The 25,737-nt window shown below is 46.3% G+C and overlaps 1 protein-coding gene across 1 annotated transcript in view; it reads right to left on the reverse strand.

Annotated features, from left to right (window-relative positions):
• Window positions 1-3,359: 3,359 nt before the first annotated feature.
• Window positions 3,360-25,737, reverse strand: part of TGM3 (transglutaminase 3) — a 30,592-nt gene continuing 8,214 nt past the window's right edge. Inside the window, exons 7-12 of the mRNA XM_052651186.1 lie at window positions 15,706-15,809; window positions 13,681-13,923; window positions 9,628-9,936; window positions 7,207-7,364; window positions 3,873-4,006; window positions 3,360-3,507 (exon numbers count right to left, since the gene is read on the reverse strand). Coding sequence (XP_052507146.1) covers window positions 3,360-3,507; window positions 3,873-4,006; window positions 7,207-7,364; window positions 9,628-9,936; window positions 13,681-13,923; window positions 15,706-15,809 — 1,096 coding nt within the window. The remainder of the gene's footprint in view (window positions 3,508-3,872; window positions 4,007-7,206; window positions 7,365-9,627; window positions 9,937-13,680; window positions 13,924-15,705; window positions 15,810-25,737) is intronic.

A 25,737-nucleotide genomic window follows, 5' to 3' on the forward strand; every position in this document is an offset into this window, starting at 1 on the left:
CAGTGACTTACAGATTTACCCTCTCAATGAAGGTTAGATATTACATTTTTTTTTTAGTGATTCCAATTGGTCACTTCATTCATTCATTCATTTATTCATCTACAATATCATTCACTTCTTTGGTCTTTAGTGAATATCTATGAGTACTTCATCTACACCAGACACTGCTAAGTGTGGAGGATGCAGGGCTAAAGGAAACCTGGTTTTTGCCCATGACAAGTACTAGTCTAAGATGCGGAGAGATGACCCAGATGACTTTAAGCCAAGTGGTCTAAAAAGACACAGTGAAGGGAGTCACAGATGAAGGAGACGCCAACTGTGTTTGGGTGCAGCAAGTTGGGAGGGAAATGGAGAAGGTTTCTCAGAAGAGGAAACATTTTTCCTGGAGAGCACATAAATGTATGCATGGAAATGGAAAGAAATGGATCCTTTCCTGTATAACAAACTGCAGGAAAACATACTGACAAAACAAACACCTGCTCTGTGGCTGGTTAGGCTCCTGAACAGTTCCTGCTGGTTTTCACTCCAATTTCAATTTCTTCAATAGATATAGGGAATACGTACTTTTCTTGAATGAATTTTGATATTTTGTGTCCTTTAAGGAATTCGTTTTATCTAAGTTGCCTGATTTATTGACAAAACGTTGTTCACATATGCCTCCATATCCTTTAAATAGCTGTAGCTTTTCTCATCATAGTTGTAATTTGTATATTGTTTAATTTTTCCCAGTCAATTTGGCTAGAAATATATCAGTGTGATTCATTTCAAAAAGAAATCACTTTTAGCTTCACTGGCCAATGGGATGTTTGCAGAAGTGAAATGTATAATTTCAACTTTTGACTTTCAGATTGTCCCCTCAATGGGAAAGAGGGTGCCCATCGATTTGCCTTTTCTTCCTTCCTGCTGGACAGCCTGCGGCTTTTGCCTTGAGCTGTAACAGTCACCTGGAGCCGGTAGGTGGAAGCTACATGCGGAGGATAACAGTGAGGTAAGACAAGGAAGCCTGTGTCCCTCTGTTTCCCTTGGCTCTTATACAAGAGCAACTAACGCCCATCCTGTTTAGGACCCTGGCCGTTTGGGTTTCCCTGCTGTGGTCGCTGAGCATAGATCCTAACCAACGGAGCAAGACCACCTAATTTTGGGGTTCAGTCAGCAGGCCCACTGCATCTCACAAGTCAGTACCACCTCTAACTTTAAGTCTACCAGAAATAAATGTGGTGCTGAGGCCTTGGCCTGCTATTACTTTGTTTTATTGTTAAATTCTTCAGAAGCCAAGTTGCAGAGGGGTGTTTAGCTATAGCTCTAAGACACATGTGCTTGGGGTTGATTAGAAATTCTACATGGACTTTTCCCATTACACCTTAGGAGATTTCCCTGAGGATGGAAACCCAAAGGCAGGGTCAAGCTCTTGTTGATTTTTCATCTCCCTGGAGAGAGACTGGCAGAAAGGACGCACTCAGGAGACACTGGCTGATGCTTGACAGAGTTAAGGTCTGGGACAGGCCTCATGGAGATGGGAGGAAATGGAAACCTCTGGATTTCCTTGTTTCTGATAGAAACCAGAGCAGAAGTATGTCTATTTAACCCTGCCCCTCCTCACTCTGACCTGGAGCCCAGCCCCAAGGGGCACTTGAGAGAGGGGCAAAGCTTCAAGAGATGAGACAACCTTCCCCCTCCACAGCTCAGAGCCTGCTGTCCTGCAGAGAATGGGAGGCCCAGCTGCATTCAGACACCAGAAACAGACCCTGGTGAGAGCTCCTTGACACTGGGAGCAGACATGGACACAGATTCTGATGCTGACTGCCCACCTGGGGAACTTGAATTGGGCAGTTGAGGCTGGACCAGGTTGAGTTAAGAAGGGAGAGAGGAGGCAGCTGGGGCAGGGCAGTGGAGCCCACAAACGGAACTGGCCTCAAGCCATCACTATAGAACCACACTTCCAGTGCAGTTCGAGGTAGGGGAGAACTCTGGGGGCCCAAATCTGGGGGGACACACAGTGCAGAAAGTCTGCATCAACACTCCAGCCATGCGGTGGGCTTCCATGGCCAGACCACATCAGCACCAGTGAAATGGAACTTTATGGTTTTTCTCTAAATTTCCTCTCTCCCTGCTCCAACTCTAATGGATCCAGCAACAAAAGAAGGAGGAAGTAAGAGGAAGGCATGGACAGTGCTTCCTACAAGCCTGGGTCAGGCCTGAGTTGAGCATAGGGAAGAAACTTTGAGCTGGATGTGAGGCTGAAGCTTCTGTTTAGATGGGACTGGTCCTTTATGTCCCAACAGTGAGGCATGATCGCCAAAACGAGGTTAGTCAGCACCGGTGACGGAAGGCTATGGGATCTGCTTGGGGCGATTTCAAGGGGCACAGACTGAGGAACCACGAGAGCATGTGTGAAGGTAGAGAAGGTTCCTGTGGAGTTAGCATTGCTTTGGCTGCAAGAGGAGGAGTGTGGCACAAGTTGGGGTGAACCCAGTGTGAGCAGAGACCACCACCCACAGCTGCTCTGCAGAAGGTTCCAGTGAAGACTGAAGTCCCTTCTCACTCTGATGCCTGTAGAGGGTCCTGGAAGGGTTCACTTTGCCCCACAATGTCTGAACCTGCCTAGACAAGTCACTCCCTCCCAAGGCAGTCAATCGATTTTTGGACATCATCTTAGTGCAGTTTCCTAAACTGACTTGAAATGTCTCCCTAGTTTTGCACCTGGAGCCACAGGGAACCAGCCCACTCCTTTTGGATATTGGGACGTGGGGAGCACGGCTTCCCCAATGCCATCCCTCCTCCAGAAGGATATGGCCCCAGGCCCGCTGTCTCCTTCTCCACCACCTTAGGTGAAGCAGCAGTCTTGTAGAGTCAGTGCTGTGTGATCACACTCTTTTTAATATTTATTTTGAGGGTAGTTGTGAGTGTCACAATGGATGGCTAATCATCATACCCCCCACCTCCACAATGACCCGGGGGAGGAGCAGGAAAGTGCCAACTGCAGGCTGGGGATCAGCACACAGTCCAGACCATCTTCTCCCCCAGTATCCATTTGGAGAGTCGCTGGGTCAGGTGCCACTCCGTGCCCACAACATTGAGGGTATGAGGGCTGAGCAGGGCCATGGGGCTCACACACCAGGCAGCATCGGGGAGAAGCTCAGGGAACGTGCAAAAGTGATCAAGTGATGGGCCAGGGTGGAACCAGCCCAGCCTGGCAGCAAGGAGGGGGTGTGTGCTGGAGGCTGGAGTTCCGGATCCAGGCCACCTTGGGGGATGGAGTGAGTTTCCCAGGCTGGATAATGAGTATGGCAGGGGCTCACTCCACAGGCAAATCCTGCCTGCTCCGTGTTCCCAAGTTTGTATGGGGCTCCCTGGGCCCTTCACTCAGCCACATCAACGGACAGCATGGCCTTGATCGCAGGAAACTTGTTGCAGGAGAAGTTGGCGAGGAGCTGCTTGGTGCCACTCCGGGTGGGCAGGATCTCAAAACGCACGCGGGACCGCTCTTTGGGGCGTAGTGCTGGCACGCTGATGGGGAAGGGCAGGAGTCAGTGTGAGGCCTCAAGTCCTGCTCTGGTCGAGGTCACTGCTCCTTCAACTCCCTCTAGCTGCCACCCTGGGTCATCGAGCCCCTTCAGCCCTGGGACCCCTCAGCGGGGAAGGTAGGGGTCCCATGAGCTCCCAGATATAAGGACCAGCTCCAAGCACTGAAGACCTGGACTTCTCTTAAGTTCAAGTTTGGTGAACCCCTAAACCAAATGCAAGTGTGCATCCTATGGGCAGATTCCCAACTTCAGAGGCTAGCAGAGTTCTGTCTACCCTGCCTGGGGTTCCAGGGAGGTCCCTCTGACCCCCTCCCGCATCCCCTACCAGCCCTTCAGTGTGGGACTCACTCGATCTTGAGGCTGCCCAGCAGCAGGCCGCTGCCCTCCACCATCAGCACGCAGTCCTTCACCGGCTCATCCAGCGGGTTGGAAAAGAGCATCTGCACGTTCACAGGCTTCTGCACCCGGGCCTCGTCCAGCACCTGTGGGGAGAGGGCTTGAGAGAGTCAGGGCTAAAGTGCTCATCTCATCTGCCCTTGAAAGCCGATGAGGCGGTGCCTGAGACTTGGTCATGGGAAAGATATCGCTGGGGACAAAGGAAGGGAGGACCATTTGGTTTAGTCCTCCTAAGCGCCAGTGCCATCCATACAGGGGGTTCCTAAGAAATTGCTGTCATCCCCAGGCTACAGACAGGACACCCAAGCCCAGAGGGAGAGGCGGCAGGTCGCAGCAGCTGAGAGCACTTAACTTCCCAGCTGGGTTCGTGGGCCCTTTCTCAGTTCATCTAGGGAAGGGCAGCCCCCACTTCCCAGACATGTGGTCTGCACAGGGTCCTTTATCAAGGGGCTGGTCAGAGAAGCAACCTGGACTATCTGTTTGCTCCCAAAGATGAAAGCTTGCACTCCTGCTAAGAAGCAGCTAAGCCTGGGCAGATGCGTCATCTCCCTGGGCCTTGACCCCCTCCCTGATAAAGAGGGCTCATCCCTCCCCTCCTCCTTCCTTGGACTAGAAGAGAACAAATGAGATCATGGATGCAGAAGAGAGCACTTTGGAAACAGAAACCGAAACTAGGTGATGGGTGGATTTTCCTTTCGAGGATCTCTAGAGGTAGCTGCTTTTTGTTCATTTGGTGTTCCTTTTTGTTGTCACCAATTCTCCCTGCCACCCTTTTATAGTAATAAATCTGCAGTTCAGATTGACTCAATAACTGAGAGATTTATGGTCCCAGAGCAGTTTTCTCTTCTTGCTAGACTTTGCAATGCCTGCCAATAATTTGTGCATAATTGCAATGTTTTAGAGACCATGGTCTATATCACAATTTCTCCCATAGAACTCATTTAAGTGTATGACATGATTTGAAGGGTGAAGCATAATTTTATGCCATTGGGACCCAAGAATATATATAAATGTTGTCATATTTTTCACACTGATATTCAATTTGAGACTTTCCTATATTTGTTTTCCTTTCTTTGTGGCTGCTTACCACTCTATCCTATTGACCTCAATCTATACATACACCCAAAGAAGAGGATAAGAGCCACCCCAGAAACCTGTGTCTGTTATTGTCAGTAGGCCAATGTGAAGGACCTCAGCCTTTGAAATAAAGTTCAGATTATATGATCTGGTTCAAAAGTCCTCAATGCCTACTCCCAATCATAAATAAGACAACAGGGTGTTGCCCAAATTATTATCTTCTCATACAGATCACCCACGTGCCCTGCTCTGAGTCAGCTATGCATTAATTCATTCAGTCATGATTAGATCGTCTTGATTCTCTGAAGGCTAAAGTAAAGGAGAAGTTGTGTTAAGGGCAAATTCATACAAAGATGTCCAAGAGAAGAAAGGGCAGATATTTTTTAAAAGGATTAAATAATTTCCAGGCTGCGTGTATTCTGATTTCCTTTTAAAAGATGTTAGATTCTCTTGAAAGATGAAGCTGATTTGATCTAAAAGATGGAAAGCAAAATTTTGAAAAAAAGAAAAAGCTATAAGCAAGTTTGAGGATACAGGATAAGGGAATATAATGGTGGAGAAACTAACTTTATCAAACACCGATAACTTCCACTCAGAATGTTTCATTTCACAGCCTCAAAAATGGCAAACGGCACTTGCTCCCTGTCATTCTACAGGAGTGGGGCACGATTCTTGGAAACACCCTAGGGAACAGGAGAGGCTTCTACAATCATGGATGAAAACTTGCTGGGTGGGAAAAAAGGCAAGCCCAGAGCCCAGAAGCTCTGTTTGGTCCTGCTCGTGGAGAAGCCTCTTTCTGTTTCACAACCACTGTGATGGGCCTAGAACAGGCGTGGCTCCGTCTCCCTAAGCTTGGAGAAGATGGATCACTCTGGCCCCCATTCTGAAGCACAGCCCAGACTAACAGGACAATGAGAGAGCTCTATTTCAGGCTAGTGTCAAGGAGCAGGCCCTGGGTCCCCCTGCCCTCTGTCTGACATCAGGAATCCCCGAAGCTGGGGTGTAGCTTAGGGAGGGTGGGACGAGGGCAGTCACGAGTTACTCTAGAAATCTGGGGCTAGGGACACTAGTGACATTGTGATGGAACAATAACAAAAAAGGCAATTGCTGTCTAGACTGCTGGGGCAGATGGTGCTGCAGACTTGTGAGGAGTCTGACCCATGAAGTTCCTTATGGGGTCCCAAGGGAAGACCCCATCTCCTCATCCACTCATCTGCCTGTCCTTGCCTGCCAGCCCCTCATCCCTAGATTTATGCCATCTGGCTCTGGCCGCCTCCACCCTGGGCTGAGGTTGGTGTGTGTAAGGACAGGCTTGGAGTCAGCCCCATACTTCCAGCACCAGTGCTGAGGAAGGGACAGAGTGGTCCCAAGTGCCTCCCACAGACCTGTGAGAGCCCACATCCCTGCATTCCTGAGAGGGAGCCTGGGAGCAGAGCCTGCTGCCAAAAAAATGAAGCATCCTCATTGTCAACTACTGGGAAGATGTTGCTGCTGGGTATGGACTGGCCAGATGTCCTGGAAAGGGCCTGAGGTCTAGCCCTTGCTCTGGCAGTATTTGGCAATTCTTTTCTCTCTGGATCTCAGTTTACTCATGTGTGAAATGGAAGGGCATGAAAGCTTGAGACCAGGTTTCTAAGAGTCTACACTTCTGTAACTCTGGGGTCTAGAGTCAGGAGATGCATATGAGTTATGCCCATTTCTGATTTGCTCTACAAATGTGTCTGGGGGCTGGGCTGTGGGTTCCCTGAAGGCAGGACCCAGCCCTTGAGGTCTTCTGTGATTCCTGAGCCTAACACAGCCCAGGACACAGCAGATGTTCAGAGCGAGTGAGCTGAAGAGCCCTCCAGCTGCTCCTCAGCTGGCATCCCCAATGGGTCTAGAGCTGCAACCAAAGAAGCCGCAGGGCAATGTGCCCGTGGATCCTTCCAGAGAGGGAGCAAGGGCATGCTGTGCTGCGCCACTGGCAGGATCTTAGTTCCCTAACTGGGGGTTGGACCTGCGCCCTCGGCAGTGACAGCATAGAGTCCTAACCACTGGACCACTGGGATCTCCCAAGGACACTGCTCTGAGCAGAACTCTTGGCTGATCCTTTTGGCAGAGGCTGGATCCGAGCTGGGCCCTGTGCTTGGCCTGTCGGCAGAGAGGGCTTTCCCTGTGGTCTGGGAGGGCTGGGCTAGCATGGAGCAGTGCCCCTTCAGCATCCCTTTACCTCAAGGGTCAGGGTGGGGTTGTCCAGGATGACGTCCCTCTCCACCACCACCTCAGGCTCGTCAGTGACCTGACACACGGCTGTGGCCCGGATCATGTTGTCCGCCTTCAGGTACTTTTCGTACTGAGCATATGTGATCTTTACAGGGTGCTCTATTTCTGGAAGAAGAAAACAGGAAGCAGCGTGAGAGGTGGGGTTGGCTTCTGAAACCTTAAAAGCTGATGCCAAGCCGAGTCAGTGTGGCTGGCTGGGAGCACCTGAAGCCCAGGCTTGCCTGAGTCCTCCCTGCCGGGCCCTGGGGGAACACCTGCCTGCTCCACACCAGCTGCAGAGCGGGGGCCCTGAGACCAGGATGCCAGCTGGCTGGGCGGATTCCAGGAGGAGGAGCTCACGGGGGCTCAGACTTCCTCCCCATCCTGGTAAATATCAGAGGGCAAATTTCCATCTAAGGGGCAGGGAAGAATATGAGTATTAACTCATTGCCAAGTAAAGAAAACAGTAATGATGGCAGCATGATAATAACTAGCAAGGGAAGCCAGGGCCTGTCTACATAAGAGCTTGGTCCTCTCAGGTGACCGTACAGCCTGGGATCCTATTGCCACAGCATCTGAACCACCACCCTGCTTCTGGTCTCTCCAGCTTCTAAGGCACCCACACGCACCAGGTGGGCTTTAGAAGCACTTCCCTCCCAAATCATGTCACTCTTCTGTGTCACCTGAAAAATCTCCTGTGGTCCCTCGCTGCCTCAGGAATAAAGTTCAGACCCCTCAGTATGGCCCTGTGTCTCTCTCTTCCTCAAAAGAATGTTCCTCCCCACAGTTCTCTTTGTCCTTTTGACAACACAGGTGCCTTACCACCTCCATGCTCTGAGTCACAAGGTCCCCTCAGATGGAATGGCCTTCCCCAGCTTTTCTCCATTTCTCTGGCTCCTCTCCAAGCTTCAAGGTACCTCTCTGACTCACTGGGCAAGCAAGGCGGGGGGCCTTGGCTGCCTTTGGGTGCTCTCCCCCTTCCTCGTGCAGTCATGCTAGGTGGTTGGGTGGTGCCCGGCACCTACAGGTCACACACTCCCTGAGGTGAGGCTGTAAGGAGGGAGCTGTCTCTGCTTTCAGCACTGGAGGGATTTACCCAGCCTGCCCCAAATATGGAGACAACAGGCCCTGGCATCAGTTGGTCCAGCTCCCTTGAACAGTGAACCCTGAGGCTCAGAAAAGGAGGGAGACTTAACAGGGTCATCCAGAGAGTAGGTGATGATGTCAGGACTCCAAGACCATTTTGCCTGCTTCCTCCTGCCTTCCCATTTAACTCTGTTGCTTCTTGCAGAAGTATAGCTTTTTAAAAAAGCATTTCCCTCACATAAATTATTTTTGGCCTACAAAAATAGCTCTTCCCTCGAGCTTTGAAGGTAAATAACAGCCAGCCTTTGTTATAGGGAAGATTTCTGCTCAGTTCTGCCAGAAGACAGGTTGCTAGGGGATGCTGCCTCTGACAGTTGTGACAGCTCTCAGTTTCTCTGCAGACAAAATCTTTTCAAGATGGGCTGTATAAGTAATCAGTTTTTATTAGTTCCTTATGTGAAGCAAATAGCCACCCCACCCTTATTAATCTGCTTCGTAAGTCCAGACTTTTCATAACAGCTTGAAGGATTTTGCCAGCTTGGGCACACCTGCCTTCTAATCCTTCCACAGCCCCAGCCTCTCTCTGCTCCACCTTGTTCCCCTCCCATCTGTGCTATCCAGGAGAACCAACTCACTCTTCCTCCCAGAGGCTCAGGCCTCCAAGAAAACCCATCACTGTCACTGGAAATCAAGGAATTTCACCCACCCACTGGCAGCTGTGGGGGAACACTGGTGGGAATTCAAGCCCTCGTGGTATATTGCAACCCTTCTAGGGTCAAACCCAGAAAGTGATTCATTGTGGGTTGCGGGTAAGGTAGGGTGGGAGCTGGAAAGAGGAAGGGGTCGCAGCAGTAAAACCGAGAAAATGGGTGGTGGCACTGGATTTCACATCAGGAAGTCCAGGACCAGGATCTGGCCACCTCCTAGCTATGACGCTTAATCTTTTAAGTGAATCACAATCTCTCCAAGCCTCAGTTTCTGGCTCTGCAAAAGGAATGCTGAAATCTGTCCTTGTAGAAGGTCAAATGTGATAGTACCTAAGAGTATAGAAGGAAGCACTCTGCACACTGGGCAAAATGGTATGTAAGGGATACTGTGGTTTGTCTTTAACTGCCAAAGGCCTTTTCCTTTCTCCTCCAGGGCATGAAAGTATTTTGGTTGGCACACCCCCACTTGTACTGCTTACCATGTGCTATTTCCTTCCTTAATCAGTTGATTTGGTTCCAATAGGAACTCTCCAACCCCAAGAGGATACCAGCTACCATGAGTGTGTGGCATCCCAGCAGCCTACAGGTTGAATTACCTTCTTCGGGATTCAGGGATTTAGTGACAGAGTCCTTCCACACCTCGTGTACGAGAGTGCCGTTATAGACGATGGTCCAGGCTGTCATATTCACTGTCACTGTCTTTGTATCGCTTGTTAGGTTTTTGAGTATTAGGATCAGGTTGACGTCTTTGCCCACGGCCAGTACACCAGCGACCTTGAACCTCCCAGAGATGCTAGGCTCCTGTTCGTCTCTTGCCAGGCTGCTTGCAGATGTTGCGCTAAATGATGCTCTGGGTTTTAGTTTCCTCAAAGCCTTTTCAAATACTTGTCTTTCCTGGCTGGAACCTGTGTGGTGGGAAAAGAGAGAAGTATCTCAGAGATGCAGTGGCAATGAGAACAAAGAGCAGTTCCCTGCCTGGAAAGGCGGCCTGGAATTAACCCTGGTTCTGCTGCTTGCACGATGATTCTAATCCAAGCAAGGGTCTGACCTCCTCCAGGTCTCCATTTCACCCTCCTTAACATTTGTCTGACCTCCAAGCAAGTGTCTGACCTCCCCCAGGTCTCCATTTCATTCTCCTTAACATGAGGCTCACAGCCCAGCTCTTCCAATCAGCTCAAATTTCCATCAAGCTTAGGGAAAGCTGCATAAAATACATAGCTTGATGTTTTGCTTAGGTTAATTAGGTTAGATCCCTTCCTTCCTTCACTCTCTCCATCTCTCCCTGCCTCCCTTCCTCCATCGCTTCCTCCTTCCCTCCTTTCTTTCTTTTAATAAAATGTCCTTTGTGAGACTTAAAGAACAAAGCGGGTGTTAGTCGCTCAGTCATGTCTGACTCTTTGCAACCATGGACAGCAGCCCATCAGGCTCCTCTGTCTATGGAATTCTCCAGGCAAGAATACTGGAGTGGGTAGCCATTCCTTTCTCCAGACTATCTTCCTGACCCAGAGATTGAACCTGGGTCTCCTGCATTGCAGGCAGATTCTTCACCATCTGAGCCACCAGGGAAGCCCAAAGAACAAACTGATAATTTGAAAAATAACAAGTCTGAGCTTAAAAAGATTAGAATGAGTTCATAAGTGAGAAAACTATGATTTAGAATTACCTCACTGAAAAAAATTCCAAACCACTTTATCATGTTATTCTGCTTTATTTCTAATGATGCTTTGAGACTCGGAGAGCAGAACTTTTGTCTATGTCAGTTGACAAGAACTTCCCACAGTTGGTATGGTTCCAGGTTATGACTAGTTTAAATTGTTGAGAGTTCAGTTTTCAAAAACACAAAGGCTGAACCACAGGATGGGTTTAGCCTTTGTTGCGGGTGCTGCTGAATGTGATACTATAAACAGTCCCCAGAAAATGGCCAAGATCATGGCCAAAAAACCACGGCTCTTGGGGCACTAAGAGCTGATAACCAACTCCAAGCCTCTGAGCCAGGGTAGACCACACAGGGCACATAAGTCTCCTTGCCTTGACCAGAAGATAGACCCACTAACAAGGAGAAGATGTTGACCTTCCAGTAACATGGACAGAGAAACACAAAGAAGAATGACCATGTTTACGCTCCTGCCCCTAACCTCCCCAACAAACCTGTGAAATTTTAAGATGACTTATTAGAAGCACTTTATCATTTAGTGAAATCTTTCCTATAAGTTACATGTAACAACTGGCAGAGACCCCAAAGCCATCTAAGCACATCGCGTTAGAGTTAAGGTCCCAAAGAGGAGGAGTGTCTGGACCAAGTAGTCGGTAATCTGAGACTTAGGGGTGGAAAGAGGCCAGTCCCCAGAAGTCTAGACCTGAAGTCGAGTAGTTCCTCCCACACACCCTACTGAAAAGGAGGCAGGCAGCCAAATTACCCGAGTTGATAGCTCCTGGTGGGCTGGGCTCCTTTTGGTGCCTTCCCATTCTCTAGCCGAGCTGTAAATCCACACCCAGGTCTGATGGCTGAGCAGGGAGCTGAGCCTCTGTGCCCAGAACCTCGAAGCAGTTGTGTTTGCACAATGAGGCTCAGAGCCTAGATACCTATATAGGTCACCTGCCAGGCTTACTCAAGACTAAGCTTCCTGCTACTGTTTTTTCCTTTGGTGTTGCTGTTGCACAAATGCTTAGCAACCCATTTTATGGGCTTTTCCTCCCTCAGGCCATCAGACACAAGCTAGCATCATTAGGTAAGGGAGAATGGGCAACAACAGGTGGGGTGATCAGTCCTGCTGTCACACAAGGGCTGGGGCATTGCCAGGGGTCTGGCGGGGATCTCTCCACCTGGCTGTGGCCCCTCCTCATTGCTCAGGAGGTTTGGCTGGGACAGCCAGAATCCCCAAGAAGTGGAATTAAGGTGTGACACTCAGATAAGGGGCCCCACAGAATCACACAACTGTATAGGCAGTGCGTTTTAAAAGTCCCTTTGGGAGGTCATTCTGATGAGGCTGCAGATGTTCAAGTTGATAAAAATCATCACTATTTATTAAGTCCTCACTATGGGCCAGGCACTGCCCTTGATACTTTCTATACACTGCTGCTGCTGCTGCTAAGTCGCCTGAGTCGTGTCCGACTCTGGGCAACCCCATAGATGGCAGCCCACCAGGCTCCCTCGTTCCTGGGATTCTCCAAGCAAGAACACTGGAATGGGTTGCCATTTCCTTCTCCTTCTATACACTAGCTCATTTAAATTCCATTGAAGAGAGGCCTTGCTCTTCTCATTTTACAGGTGAGGAAGTGAGGGATCAGAGATGCTAAGAATCGTACTTGAGGTTGCACAGCTATAAGGGGTAGGGCAGAGTTCACCTCTTGCCTGGGGATATCAGTTCCTTGGCCCCTACCCTGGTTTCTACATCAGAACACTGTTGAGAATGCTTGTCACACTCAAGCCTGACCTCCAGCCTGTGAGCTCTGGAGGGGCAGGCGCCCATCTGCAGGGTGCTTCCTGGCCTCCTGGAGTTGAGCAAGAATGGGCACTCGGGGAGGTCTCAGTACGTGTTTACTGACTGAGAGAAAGGCCATCTGACCCCAGTGGGAGGAATGGGCTGCAGAAGTACACTGGGGTCTAACGGAAAGCACCAATCTCATTACTCTGGTGCCTCCAAAGGACCCACACCCAGCAGCTCATCCACCTGGACTTGGAGCCTACCCCCCTGCTCAGCTTTCCTCTTTTGTATATGGCAGCCAGCAGCAGCCATCCAGGGCACCGAACTGTGGGGTTTACTTTAGGGTGCACATGGGTACCTTCTCAAGAGCACTTTTCTTGACATCTCAGAACCAGCAGTGAGGACCCGCTAAAGCAACTATTTCAAAGCATTTAGAGTGACATGTTGATCCCATTAAGGAGTGACTGGCCTGCTAGAGCAAGCATTAATTCACTTTGGCCTATTTCTAAAATGAACATCACCTTCAAATGTAGCATTTTGTCACTATTGAGATTCCTCAGAGATATTAATTTGCTAACACTGAAAGCAACTTCTGAAACAGAGCAACACTCGTAATTTGTGTTAAAGGTAGCCTCCTACCAACTGGGCTTCTAGGTGACTTTAGGGGGATCAGCACTCAAGTGGATGGTGACAATTTCAGGGACCTGGGCATTGTCCTCATGGTGTAGGAGGTGTCCCCACCTCATCTGGCTTTCAGGGAGCCACTGAAGCAGACAAAGCAGTCCCCATGTCTCTGGGGACTGTCCATTTCTTTTTTCAGAGGGTGTTTCCTGCTTGCGCTTCTTGCAGGCAAGGGGAGTGGACTGACAGAGACCCCTAGGGGGTCTTCTGTGGGGGCCACGTTTCTCCCTGTGATGCTCAGTCATGGTGCTGTCACCCTAACGGTGCAATTGGCAAAGGGACACAGCTGGAGACGAGCTAGACTGACAGCCGCCTGAGTCCTTCAGCGCGTTTCCGCGGGCACTGTGTCTGCCCCTGATGGTTTTATCCCCACAGGAAACAGTCTGGGGAACTGGGCAGTAGATGCTAGGGAGCAGTCCTAACATTCAGGCACAGCAGGCTGAGAAAGCGGGAGGAGCATGAGCAAGTTTTCCTTCTGCCGCCTCAAAGCTGTCTTCCCACCGCCGGGCCCTGGGTGGCACAGCCCATCCAAGCCCCTCCTACCTTCTGGATACTTGTACTTTTCGGTGACATCCACGCGAGAGTTGCTGCCCACCGCCTTGGTACTGATGTACTTGCCGACGCTGTGAGTGTCTGTGGAGTTCTTCTTCAAGGCACCACTCGACTCGTAGATCCACGTGATGCGGTCGGCATTGACCTCCGCAAAGATGAAGGGCATGTCGAAGTCCCAGTCCACATCACCCTCTCGGACAGCGATCACCGAAGCAGGGCCGCACTGGAACACCCCTGGGGGCCAGGGTGCAGAGGTTGGATGTGTGCCAAAGCCAGACCCCTCTGCAACAGCCCGCCTCATGGCCTGCTCCTCTGGGGGCCGTCCCCACCGCCCAGCTCCCCTGCTTCTACCCCAAACTCCTTCAACCCTGATTGTCTGCTCTCCTCTTTGGGCACTCAGCAGGACCCTCTGGGGCTACTGTTATCTTGTCCGATAGCACTCTGGTCAGACTCCAGCTCCACAGAAGACCGCCCACTCCTGCATTCTGTAGGTGCATAATTTGTGCTAACCCCCTGCTTTCAGTCTGTTTCCTAAAGAGGAAAGTCTGACTGTCTTGTGCTCAGGGCTGCTTCTTTTCTACTCTGCAAATCATTCTTCCCAAACCATCCCCGTATTTTGGAAGACTTCTCTGCAAACCCAGCCTACAGAGACGTCCTGCTTCTTTGGGCTCCCAAGCCCTGACCATCACGTCCCTTCTTGAGCACTCAGCATAGCTAGCTCAGACAGATAGGTAGGTAGGTGGGTGGATACATGGAGAAATGGACAGATAGGTAGATAGATTCATAGACGGATGGGTGGATGGAAGGACATAAATGTAGGTACAGGTGTAGATGCACAGATACAGGTCCCTTCATGAAGTGCCCAGATGATAAAAAGTAAGTTACAGCAGAATAGAAGAATATTATTCCATTTGTGTTTATAAAACAAACACACACACTTTTATATGCCTGAAACAGTGACCGTGACTTTCAGCATTTTTTTTTTTATCATGATCTCTAGAAATAAGTTTTTACATCATGGCACATATGTGGTCCTGAAACAAAAATCCCACAGGAAAATTCTTATTCTTAATATCCAATACACTCTGATAGTTTCTTTTTCTTTCCTTCCCTCACTCCTTTCCATGCTATTCTATTTCATTTCTTAAGACAATGGTCACAACCCATTAACTTGATTTTATAACCACTAATGAGTTGCAGTGAGAAGTTTGAATAGTGGCCTAGAAAATATCTGGAAGTTACCCTCCTCACACCCAAGTTCCCCGAATCGCATTGCTTCTGGTAGAGATGTTGCAGCAAGGGAGGGGGTAAGACTTCATTTTCATTGTAAATCTTTTAGGAACGATTTGAATTTTTTTTTAACCATTTTTAACCATGCATATATGACTTTTATAATTTTTTTGTTTGAAAGAAACAATTGAAAATGAAGGTAATGGATAAGAATGCTCTGGAAATCAGGGAAGGGACGAGGAAAGGTTCCCGGAGAGCCCAATGCCCCAGATCTGATGGGAGAGTGGCCATCAGGGGCGGGGAAGGGCCAGCCTGCGAGAAGGAGAGCTCAGCCTGGCGGGGGACACCCAGAAGGTGAGAGGGGTGCTGGGGACCATGACCACAGAGGCCTGAAGCTGAGCCAGGGAATCTGGACTAAATCCCAAGGCAAAGGGACAAGGAAGGTTTCTATGCTGGGAGGGATGGGCTACTAGAGGCTGTGTGGGAGAATCACTGTTGGCAGGGACAGTTCCCTTCCCTATTGCCGGCCATGGGCCAGGGCCTTTGCAGCAGTCATGTGAGAGCAGGGATGGCAGTCATTTAAACAGCAGCCTGAACTAAGCCAATTAAGAGGAAAATCTACTTTGAAAATGCTTCTGTTTTAATCCCTCTCTGCACCCCCAAAGGCAGAGAAGATTTAGGTGATCTTGCTGTGCCGCTTTCCACCGTTGTAAAGATTGAGAAGTCATGACTTAGAGCCAAACCCAGGGAAGGGGGGCCCCGGCAAGCTGACAGAAGAGTGGTTACCTTGGCTTCTCTCCTGAGGGGTGGCGTCCAGAACCTGCCATCCATTGTACGAAGGGCCCAGGTCAGGCCGCACAAACCAGGCTTCATTCCAGACGTGGAAATTCCTGCAGACAGAGCCACACACTGCAGAGTTTGGCCAGGGCCACACAGCAGAAGCGCCACATCTCTGACCTGGCAGGGCAGCGCCCTCGCACTCAAGTGAGTTTACTCTGGGCCAGCTACTGTGCTAGACCTCGGCAATCACTGTCTCCTCAGATTCTCACAGCACGGTTAAATGGGTACTGTCTTTATGCTCATCTCATAAAAGGGGAAAGTGAGGCTCAGAGAAGTCAAGCAGCTAACAATGCAAAGTCAAAGTGTGGCCCCAGGTATGCCTAACTCCAAAATCACCATGTTCTCCTGCTTTTCTGAGGAGCAGAATGGATCTAGGTTAGAGCCAAGACCCAGCGAGCAAACCCACACGGCTTTCTCTTGTGCATCCTTCTGGGGTACACTACTGTATTTCATGTGGGATGAAAGTGAATGGGGTGCAGCAAGAGTGACAGGTCTGGCTAAGAGCCACAGAGCCCTGAGGTTGAGGTCTGGATAGAAGAACGCACATGCCGGTCCTAAATGTTCTAAATCAGTGGCGCCCTCATCTCCCAATCTGCAGGCTCTCAGTCATTGGTCCCTGCCCTCACCAGGTGTAAACAGTTATCCAAAGCTTTCTTCATTCTTTATTCTGCCCTCTATTCTCCTCCTCTCCAATACCACAACAACCACATTAACGTTAGCAGTTTTAGGTCCAACTTGGAAGAAAATGTAAGTCTGACATATACTCAAGTTCTATTCAACTTGAAAAAAAAATTTTTATATTCCTGAGGTGGAAAAGATAGTTTTAAGTAGCGAGCCGACTTCAGAATGATACATATGGCTAGGTAAAAATATTAAGCTTTCATATACCAAGTAAACAAAGAGACTATAGTTCTGTTTCCAGCATGGAAGAATAAGCTCCTAATGGATAGATAGTCTCTTGTGCAAAAACAACAAACTGACAAAAGATAACTATCTGGGAGTAAACAAAGTAGGAGGATTTTGGAAGGGTGTCAAAACTTTGAGGAAGAGACTAGCATGGAGCGAGTTGTGCTTTGGTGACCTTGCTCCTAAGGACAAGCTGCAGCAGATGGACAGTGCAGGGCAGTAAAAGTTCCAACAGACAGTCCACTTCTTTCTGACCTGAGGAGTTAAGAAACAAACTCTGGGTTAACTAGAATCACTAGAGGGTGTGGCAGAAGTCTTGGAAAGGAGAGTCGGAAAGTGGAACATAGATTTGTATATTAACTCTGCCTAAGCTTCTGGGTGACCCCTGAGCTAGGCATATACAAGGCAAACCACAAACAGTCCAGATAAAAATTTAAAAAATGAGCTGAAACTTGAGCTGCTGCCTACCACAGGTGAGACAGAGTTTGCAGTTTGAGTCTACCCCAGGTAGGCTCCTAAGACAACATGCAGAATCAAGACATAGCCAATGACCAGGATACAATCCCCAATTAATGAACACCCAAAGAACCAGAAAAATGTCACTTATCCTCAAGGCGAAAGACAATCAACAGAAATTAACCCTTAGATAATCCAGATGTTAGAATTACTGGGTAAAGACTTTAAAACAGTTATGATAATTATGATCAATGGAGTAAAGGGAAATATGCTCATAACAAATGAAAAGAGGAACCTCTTAGCAGAAAAACAGAAAATATAGAAAAAGAACCAAATGGGTAATTTTAACTGGAAAAAAGTCCAGTATCCAAAATTAATTCAATGGATGGCTTACTAGCAGGATAGAGATAACAGAGGAAAGAGTAAACTTGAAGTCAGATCAGTATAAAGTATCCAGTCTGAAGAAGAGAGAGGAAAAAAGGTTGAAAAAATCAATAAAATAGGGAAAATATATGCAACATGTATACTAGACAGTTACTATAATGAATATTATAAAGTATTTACAAATCAATAAGATATGAAAGAACCTGTTCCCAGGTGGCTCAGTGATAAAGCCAGATTCTCCTATCTGCAATGCAGGAGACATAGGTTTGATCCATGGGTAAGGAAGATCCCCTGGAGAAGGAAATGGCAACCCACTCCAATATTCTTGTCTGGGAAATCCCACGGACAGATAAACCTGGTTGGCTGCAGTCTTTGGTGTTACAAAAAAGTTAGGAACTAAAAACAACAAGACGCAAAAGAAGTCAAACATGCCAATAATGGACAATGAACAGGCAATTTTCATAAGCAATAAAAATGATCACTAAACATATGAAGATAGTTTTAACTCCACCACAATTAAAAGAAAATTAAGGCTGATTTGTGTTGTTGTATGGCAGAAAACACAATAACATTGTAGAGCATTTATCCTCCAATAAAAAATTAAAATGACAAAGAGATATTATCACACCTATTAGACTGACAAAGATGAAAGCATAGGATGATACCCATTGCTGTGTGGGCAAACAAGCACTGTCATATACTACTGGTGGGAGTTTAAATGTGTATGACATCTGTGAAAGACAATTTGGTAATCAGTGTGAAAAACGTTTAAAAATCTACATACCCACTGAACCAGTAATTCCACTTCCAGAAATTTCTCCTATAAAACCCCTCACATACATGCACATGGATGTACGTGGGAAAATGTTCACTAAAACATTGTTTGTAATAGCAAAAATAATGGAGGAAAAGTTTACCAATAAGGCGATGGTTAGATAAATTGTGACACAACCATCCAACAGAATATCATGCAGCTGTCCAAAAGAACGAGGAAAATCAATCTAGCATTTACATAGAAAGATGTCTAAATTATATCACCAAGTAAGAAAAATGCAGATGGTGATTGCCGCCATGAAATTAAAAGACGCTTACTCCTTGGAAGAAAAGTTATGACCAACCTAGATAGCATATTCAAAAGCAGAGACATTACTTTGCTGACTAAGGTCCATCTAGTCAAGGCTATGGTTTTTCCTGTGGTCATGTATGGATGTGAGAGGTGGACTGTGAAGAAGGCTCAGCACCAAAGAATTGATGCTTTTGAACTGTGGTGTTGGAGAAGACTCTTGAGAGTCCCTTGGACTGCAAGGAGATCCAACCAGTCCATTCTGAAGGAGATCAGCCCTGGGAATTCTTTGGAAGGAATGATGCTAAAGCTGAAACTCCAGTACTTTGGCCACCTCATGCGAAGAGTTGACTCATTGGAAAAGACTCTGATGCTGGGAGGGATTGAGGGCAGGAGGAGAAGGGGACGACAGAGGATGAGATGGCTGGATGGCATCACTGACTCGATAGACGTGAGTCTGAGTGACCTCTGGGAGATGGTGATGGACAGGGAGGCCTGGCGTGCTGCGATTCATGGGGTTGCAGAGTCGGACACGACTGAGCGACTGAACTGAACTGAACTGAAGAAAAATTACAAGAGTGTGTATGTGTATGCATAAGCTTATAAAAATATATACTGATATGATGAACCTATTTTGATTTAGAAAATACATATTCTTGAGATTTCTTACAATTGCGAAAAAAAAAATCATCATAAAAAAGTAGTGGAAGTCCCCCATAATTCCATTATCTTAGATAACCACAGTTTAAGTAATGGTTTGGTGTAAGTATTGTGCATATGGGCAGATTTTGATGCATATGAACTAAGTTGTACCTTATTTATTTCTGCAATGTTTTCATTTTCTATAATGAAAATTACTTATTACTTCTATAATTCTGTAATTACAAAATATGTGTGTTAAGTTGTTTCAGTCGTGTCTGACTCTGTGTGACCCCATGGAGTTTTAGCCCGCCAGGCTCTTCTGTCCATGGGATTTTCCAGGCAAGAATACTGGAGTGTGTTGCTATGCCCTCCTCCAGGGGATTTTTCCAATCCAGGCATTGAACCTTCATCTCTGAAGTCTTCTGCATTGGCAGGCAGTTCTTAACCACTAGCACCACCTGGGAAGCTCTAATTACAAAATAAATGAATATTTTAAAATATGTATATTATAGAAACACTAATAGCTAACACAGTTAAGTATCAACACAGAATAATACTAAGTGTCCGCGTTATATCTTAAGCTTCACAGTGTTCTTATAAGGGAAGATAAGAATAAGTGTTATCCTCTTTCGACAATTCTGGAAACTGAGGCATAGAGAAGTGAAGTGACTTGTTCAAGGTCTCAAAGTCAGTAAACAGGCAGAATGGGATTTTAACCCAGGCAGAAGGGCTGCAATGTCCCTGCTTTTAACTACCAAACGACATTCTCTCTATATTTTAATTTATTGATACAGGAAGATATTAAATGTTATAAAACAGACCATTTAATTTGGTCCCATTTGGGTAATGATTACTTAACACACATACATCTGATGTGTGTGAGTATAAACAGCATGAATGTCTGGAAGGCTCTAACTCATTATTAGCGTTTTCTTTGGGTAGCTATATTACTATAACTCTCATTAATTTATTTTTTATTGTTTTATAATCAGGAAAAACTGTTTTCATTTTGCATGTTGTAAAATGAAACTTGCAAGCCTTTCCGTAGGGACCAGATCCAGAGTTCTACACTATACAGTTGTCAAGAGTTAGAAGTGCTTCCTAAGTACATATCAGGTGCATTATGACCCTGCTAGATTTTCCAGGGGAAAGGGGAAGAGCTAAAAAATCAGTTCCAAAACAAGACAGAAGGGATAAGGCCATGAGAGGTGAACAAATAATGAAAAAATATCAACCAATGATAGGAGTGGGAAGAACGCAATGCCTTACTCACTGCTGTAATGAAACATAGCTCATTACAAAATTTCTGGAAGGCAATAGCAATAGGTGTCATAAGCATTTAAAATGTTCATTCTCTAACCTAGGATATACCATTTCTAGGAATCTTTCTTATAGGGCTAATCACTGACATGTTCAAGATTTCCATACAACAATGCTTGTTACAGTGTTATTTAAAGTAGGAAAAAAAAGGGGGAATAGATAGGTAACAGGGAATAGGAAACAGTTTACCATTATTAGTGGGAAAAGAGATAATGGCTTAACATTCAATGGAATATAATACATTAAAAATCTTATTTTTGAAGATTAATGACATTGGGAAAATGTTCCTAACACACTGTTTAGTCAAAAATACATGGTTTAAAACTATGAAGTGGTTGGTTTCCAACTACAGGGAAAAGCAGGATGTGTCTATTACATGCTCTGTCTTGTGCCCAAGTCTTATAAAATGCATGATCCCAATTCTATAAAAACAACAACTCATAAAGATTGCATAGGAAACTAGCAAATATTTAAAGTATGTGAACAATAGGATTATAGATGATTTTTACTTCTTTATATGTTTTGTGAGATTTCCTACCATTGTAGGGGAAAAAAGGCATCATAAAAATTATCTCCAGGCAGACCCACAAGATCTTTTTTGGGCCCTTAAAATCGGTTATATTTTACCCAGGAGAAAGCAGGAAGAGTGTGGGAAGATGATCTTAGAAGGGTGAGAGGGAAAGAGAGGAAGAGAAAACAGTAAGGACACCAAATTTCAGATTCATTTTGTTTCTGGCAGAGAACCTTAGGAGAAGGGTGAGTTGGTAAAGATATACAGGTGAGTAGCTATGTTTGAATACTTATTTGCAAGGCAAGAATTTAAGACAAAGTAGATAACAAGCACATCCTGGTTCCTCCCTTGTTTGAAAGCCAGCACTTGGCTCACACTTACTTGGATGTATGTGCCTTTCAAGTGCATCATCAAGCATGTGCTGGTTTGTTCCTGGTTGTGTGCCACACTCTTTCCCACCTCCCAACCTTGGGCTCCGCTCCTGTCTTGAGTGTTTCCCCAGCAAGAGTGCAGGAAAGTGCAAACTGAAGCATTTATTTTATAAGAAGCTAATCTCTGCCTCTCCTTGCTCATCCATTCAAGTCAATTCTAATTTGATCTTTGAAGCTGCTAAACCACTGTCCCTAGAGACAGCAACTGAGTTATGCTGACCTTTGAATTCATGGGGTTAGGGGACCCTCTGTAGATGTGACCCAGATTTCCACCACTTATGCTGATAAAAGCTTATTTGTCTTTCCAAATGCAGTTCAGATACAAACTCCTTCAAAAAATCTTGTCCTAACATACTCAAGAAAATTAGAGATACCAAGGCAACATTTCATGCAAAGATGAGCTCGATAAAGGACAGAAATGGTATGGACCTAACAGAAGCAGAAGATATTAAGAAGAGGTGGCAAGAATACACAGAAGAACTGTACAAAAAAGATCCTTATGACCCAGATAATCATGATGATGTGATCACTCACCTAGAGCCAGACATCCTGGAATGTGAGGTCAAGTGGGCCTTAGGAAGCATCACTACAAACAAAGCTAGTGGAGGTGATGGAATTCCAGTTGAGTTATTTCAAATCCTAAAAGATGATGCTGTGAAAGTGCTGCACTCAATATGCCAGCAAATTTGGAAAACTCAGCAGTGGCCACAGGACTGGAAAAGTCAGTTTTCATTCCAGTCCCAAAGAAAGGCAATGCCAAAGAATGTTCAAACTACCACACAATTGCACTCATCTCACATGCTAGCAAAGTAATCCTCAAAATTCTCCAAGTTAGTCTTCAACAGCATGTGAACCAAGAACTTTCAAATGTTCAAGCTGGTTTTAGAAAAGGTAGAGGAACCAGAGATCAAATTTCCAACATCTGCTGGATCAGCAAAAAGGCAAGAGAGTTCCAGAAAAACATTTACTTCTGCTTTATTGACTATGTTAAAGTCTTTGACTGTGTGGATCACTGCAAACTGTGGAAAATTCTGAAAGAAATGGGAATACCAGACCACGTGACCTGCTTCCTGAGAAATCTGTATGCAGGTCAGAAAGCAACAGTTAGAACTAGACATGGAACAACAGACTGGTTCCAAATAGGAAAAGGAGTATGACAAGGCTGTATATTGTTACCCTGCTTATTTAACTTATATGCAGAGTACATCATGAGAAATGCTGGGCTGGAGGAAGCACAAGATGGAATCAAGATTGCTGGGAGAAATATCAATAACCTCAGATATGCAGATGACACCACCCTTATGGCAGAAAGTGAAGTGGAGCTAAAAAGCCTCTTGATGAAAGTGAAAGAGGAGAGCGAAAAAGTTGGCTTAAAGCTCAACATTCAGAAAACGAAGATCATGGCATCTGGTCCCATCACTTCATGGGAAATAGATGGGGAAACAGTAGCAACAGTGTCTGACTTTGCTTTTTTGGATTCCAAAATCACTGCAGATGGTGACTGCAGCCATAAAATGAAAAGATGCTTACTCTTGGAAGGAAAGTTATGACCAACCTAGACAGCATATTAAAAAGCAGAGACATTACCTTCCCAAGAAGGTCCATCTAGTCAAGGCTATGGTTTTTCAGTCGTGCATGGATGTGAGAGTTGGACTCTAAAGAGAGCTGAGTGCTGAAGAATTGATGCTTTTGAACTGTGGTATTGGAGAAGACTCTTGAGAGTCTCTTGGACTGCAAGGAGATCCAACCAGTCCATCTTAAAGGAGATTAGTTCTAAGTGTTCATTGGAAGGACTGATGTTGAAGCTGCAACTCCAATACTTTGGCCACCTGATGTAAAGAGCTGACTCATTTGAAAAGACCCTGATGCTGGGAAGATTGAAGGCAGGAGGAGAAGGGGACAACAGAGGATGAGATGGTTGGATGGCATCACCAACTCAATGGATATGAGTTTGGACAAACTCCGGGAGTTGGTGATGGACAGGGAAGCCTGGTATGCTGCAGTCCATGGGGTCGCAGAGAGTTGGACACGACTGAGTGACTGAACTGAACTGAACTGAACTGAACATACTCAGAGAGTGCCAACCCTACCTCTACACTATCTCTGATTTAACTTTTGTTCCACAATCGTCTAGCTTCCTGTGCAGCTGGGAATTCCTCTAGTGAGGTTCATTTATCGCACTCTGCTTGGTGCCCAGTGTCCAGTGCAGGGTCTGACGTGCAGTTCATGCATCATGCTCTCTGAATTGAATTGTTCTGGAACCCTGCCACTCTTACAGCCTTGGTTTCCTTGCTGTGGGTCTAAGCAAGCTGCTCCAGGTACTTTGGGGACTGGCTAACTAGTAGTGGAGGCTGGTGGTCACAGAGAGATAGATGCCTTAGGAGTTAGGGCTCATGTAGGGGTGTGGGTTATGACAGTTCTTCTCCATTACTGACCAACACCACTTCCCCGACCACAAGAATGGGCAATCTCCATTTGCCTTCCACCTCTGAGCTCTGTAAAGGCTACAAACAGAGTCAAATCTGTGACTTGAGAAACTGGGGGATCAAGTCAAATGAACCAAGAAAACAAGCCAGAAATGTCAAGATTAAGATAACTTTGGCCAAACTTTTCTAAAACATTTGTTTGCAGGCTTCAGAGACCTCCTTCACAGTGGTACAGAGGGGAGCCGTAGTAAAGAAGCTTTTCCCAGAGTGTCCTGACTCGAAAGAAGTGAAAACTCCAGAGCCTTGTGCCTTTTAAGTCAAACCACTGGCATGAGCAGAATGGCTTAGAAGGAAACGGACCCCACTGGATGCTATAATGTGATTCAAAGAGAGCTCTAGAAGAAATTGCTGAGGTCCCCTGACCTAGCCCTTCATTTTACAGACAGGAAACTGAGGTACAGAAAGTTAAGGAACTTACATAAAGTTAGACCCTTATTGAGAGCACCCAAATGTCTTCAGCCATTAACCAGTGCTTCTCCCTGGGCCTCTGGTTTCTTGGTTATGAGATAAGTGGGTCCCTCTCTAAGATCCCTCAGAGATCTTAATGCTCTTTGACTTGGAATAGTCCTATTGAGAGACACCTGTGTTCACCTCTAGCTTGGACATTATTTCAGTTCTACTTTGGGCAAATTGTTTCTCCCCACTGAATCCTGAGATAGCATCTAGTGTCATAGAACATTTTCATTTTCCACCTAAGTGTGAACCAAAGAACCCAGATTCTTCAGCTGGTTGGTGTCCAGCCACTGCCCCAACCCCTATTCTGGAAAATCTCAAGTTATGCGGTCAGGTTTCTCAAATATCAGTCAGGAATAGTGATAATATTCTTTGGCATCTCTCTGGTGCTTCATAGTTTACAAAGTGGCCTGGTTCAAATCCATGCTCCACTGTTTCCAAGTTATCTGCCCTTGAATGAATGACACTATGTCTCAGGTTCCTCAGCTGTAAAATGGGGTGATCACAATAGCGCCTACTTCATTGTTCCTGAACAGTACATGCAGGCATTCAGAAAGGGACCTGAAGCACAATTGCTCAGCAAATTATTAGTTGCTGCTGTTTTTATTATTAAGCATTCTCACGTGCTTAACCTCACTTGATCCTTACATTCTATTACTTTAGGCAAATCTGAACAAGGTTCTAAAAGCTTTTAACATTTGCAACATACAGATTCAGATCGAAGAATTTCTGTCCAAACTCAAACTGTCCTTTTAATAATAGGCAAGGAAAAAAAATAGGTTAGTAATTTCACTCCAGGCAGAAAATGACTTGTGAGCTAATTCCCTCCAACCCCTGGCAGGAACCACGTTGAAGGGACTCTTGGGAGCTGTAGCTCTAACTCAAAAAGTAGGGTAAGCTGAAGATTCACAGAATCAAAAAGTTAAAGAGGCTTAAGTGAACATCTAGTTCCAAGGCAACATTTACATTTCACTGATGGGGAAACTGGGGGTCAGAAAGATGGAGTGGCTTATACAAGTTCTAGAGCTGGATGGTGAGTGGGACTGGAACTGGGGCTCAGGAATCCCTGTGTACACACCATCCAGTGCTGGTTCCCCACCCATAGTTGCAGGGAGAAAAGGGGGAAGAGAAGGAATGCTCAGCACCCACTGCTTTCTGAGAAGGGTTCTGATGAGGAACCCCAGGAAAAATCAGAGTTTTACGGCCTGACACTCTGCAGCAAAGCCAACAGAAATGACAGCAGAGACTGTCTCCAGGGGTCCACACTTGCCCCAAGGTGATTACATTTAGAATAAATTATGAAGCTAATGTGTAGCATGAACCAGT

This window comes from Budorcas taxicolor, chromosome 13 (assembly GCF_023091745.1).
Source record: "Budorcas taxicolor isolate Tak-1 chromosome 13, Takin1.1, whole genome shotgun sequence".
NCBI classification, from domain to species: domain Eukaryota; kingdom Metazoa; phylum Chordata; class Mammalia; order Artiodactyla; family Bovidae; genus Budorcas; species Budorcas taxicolor.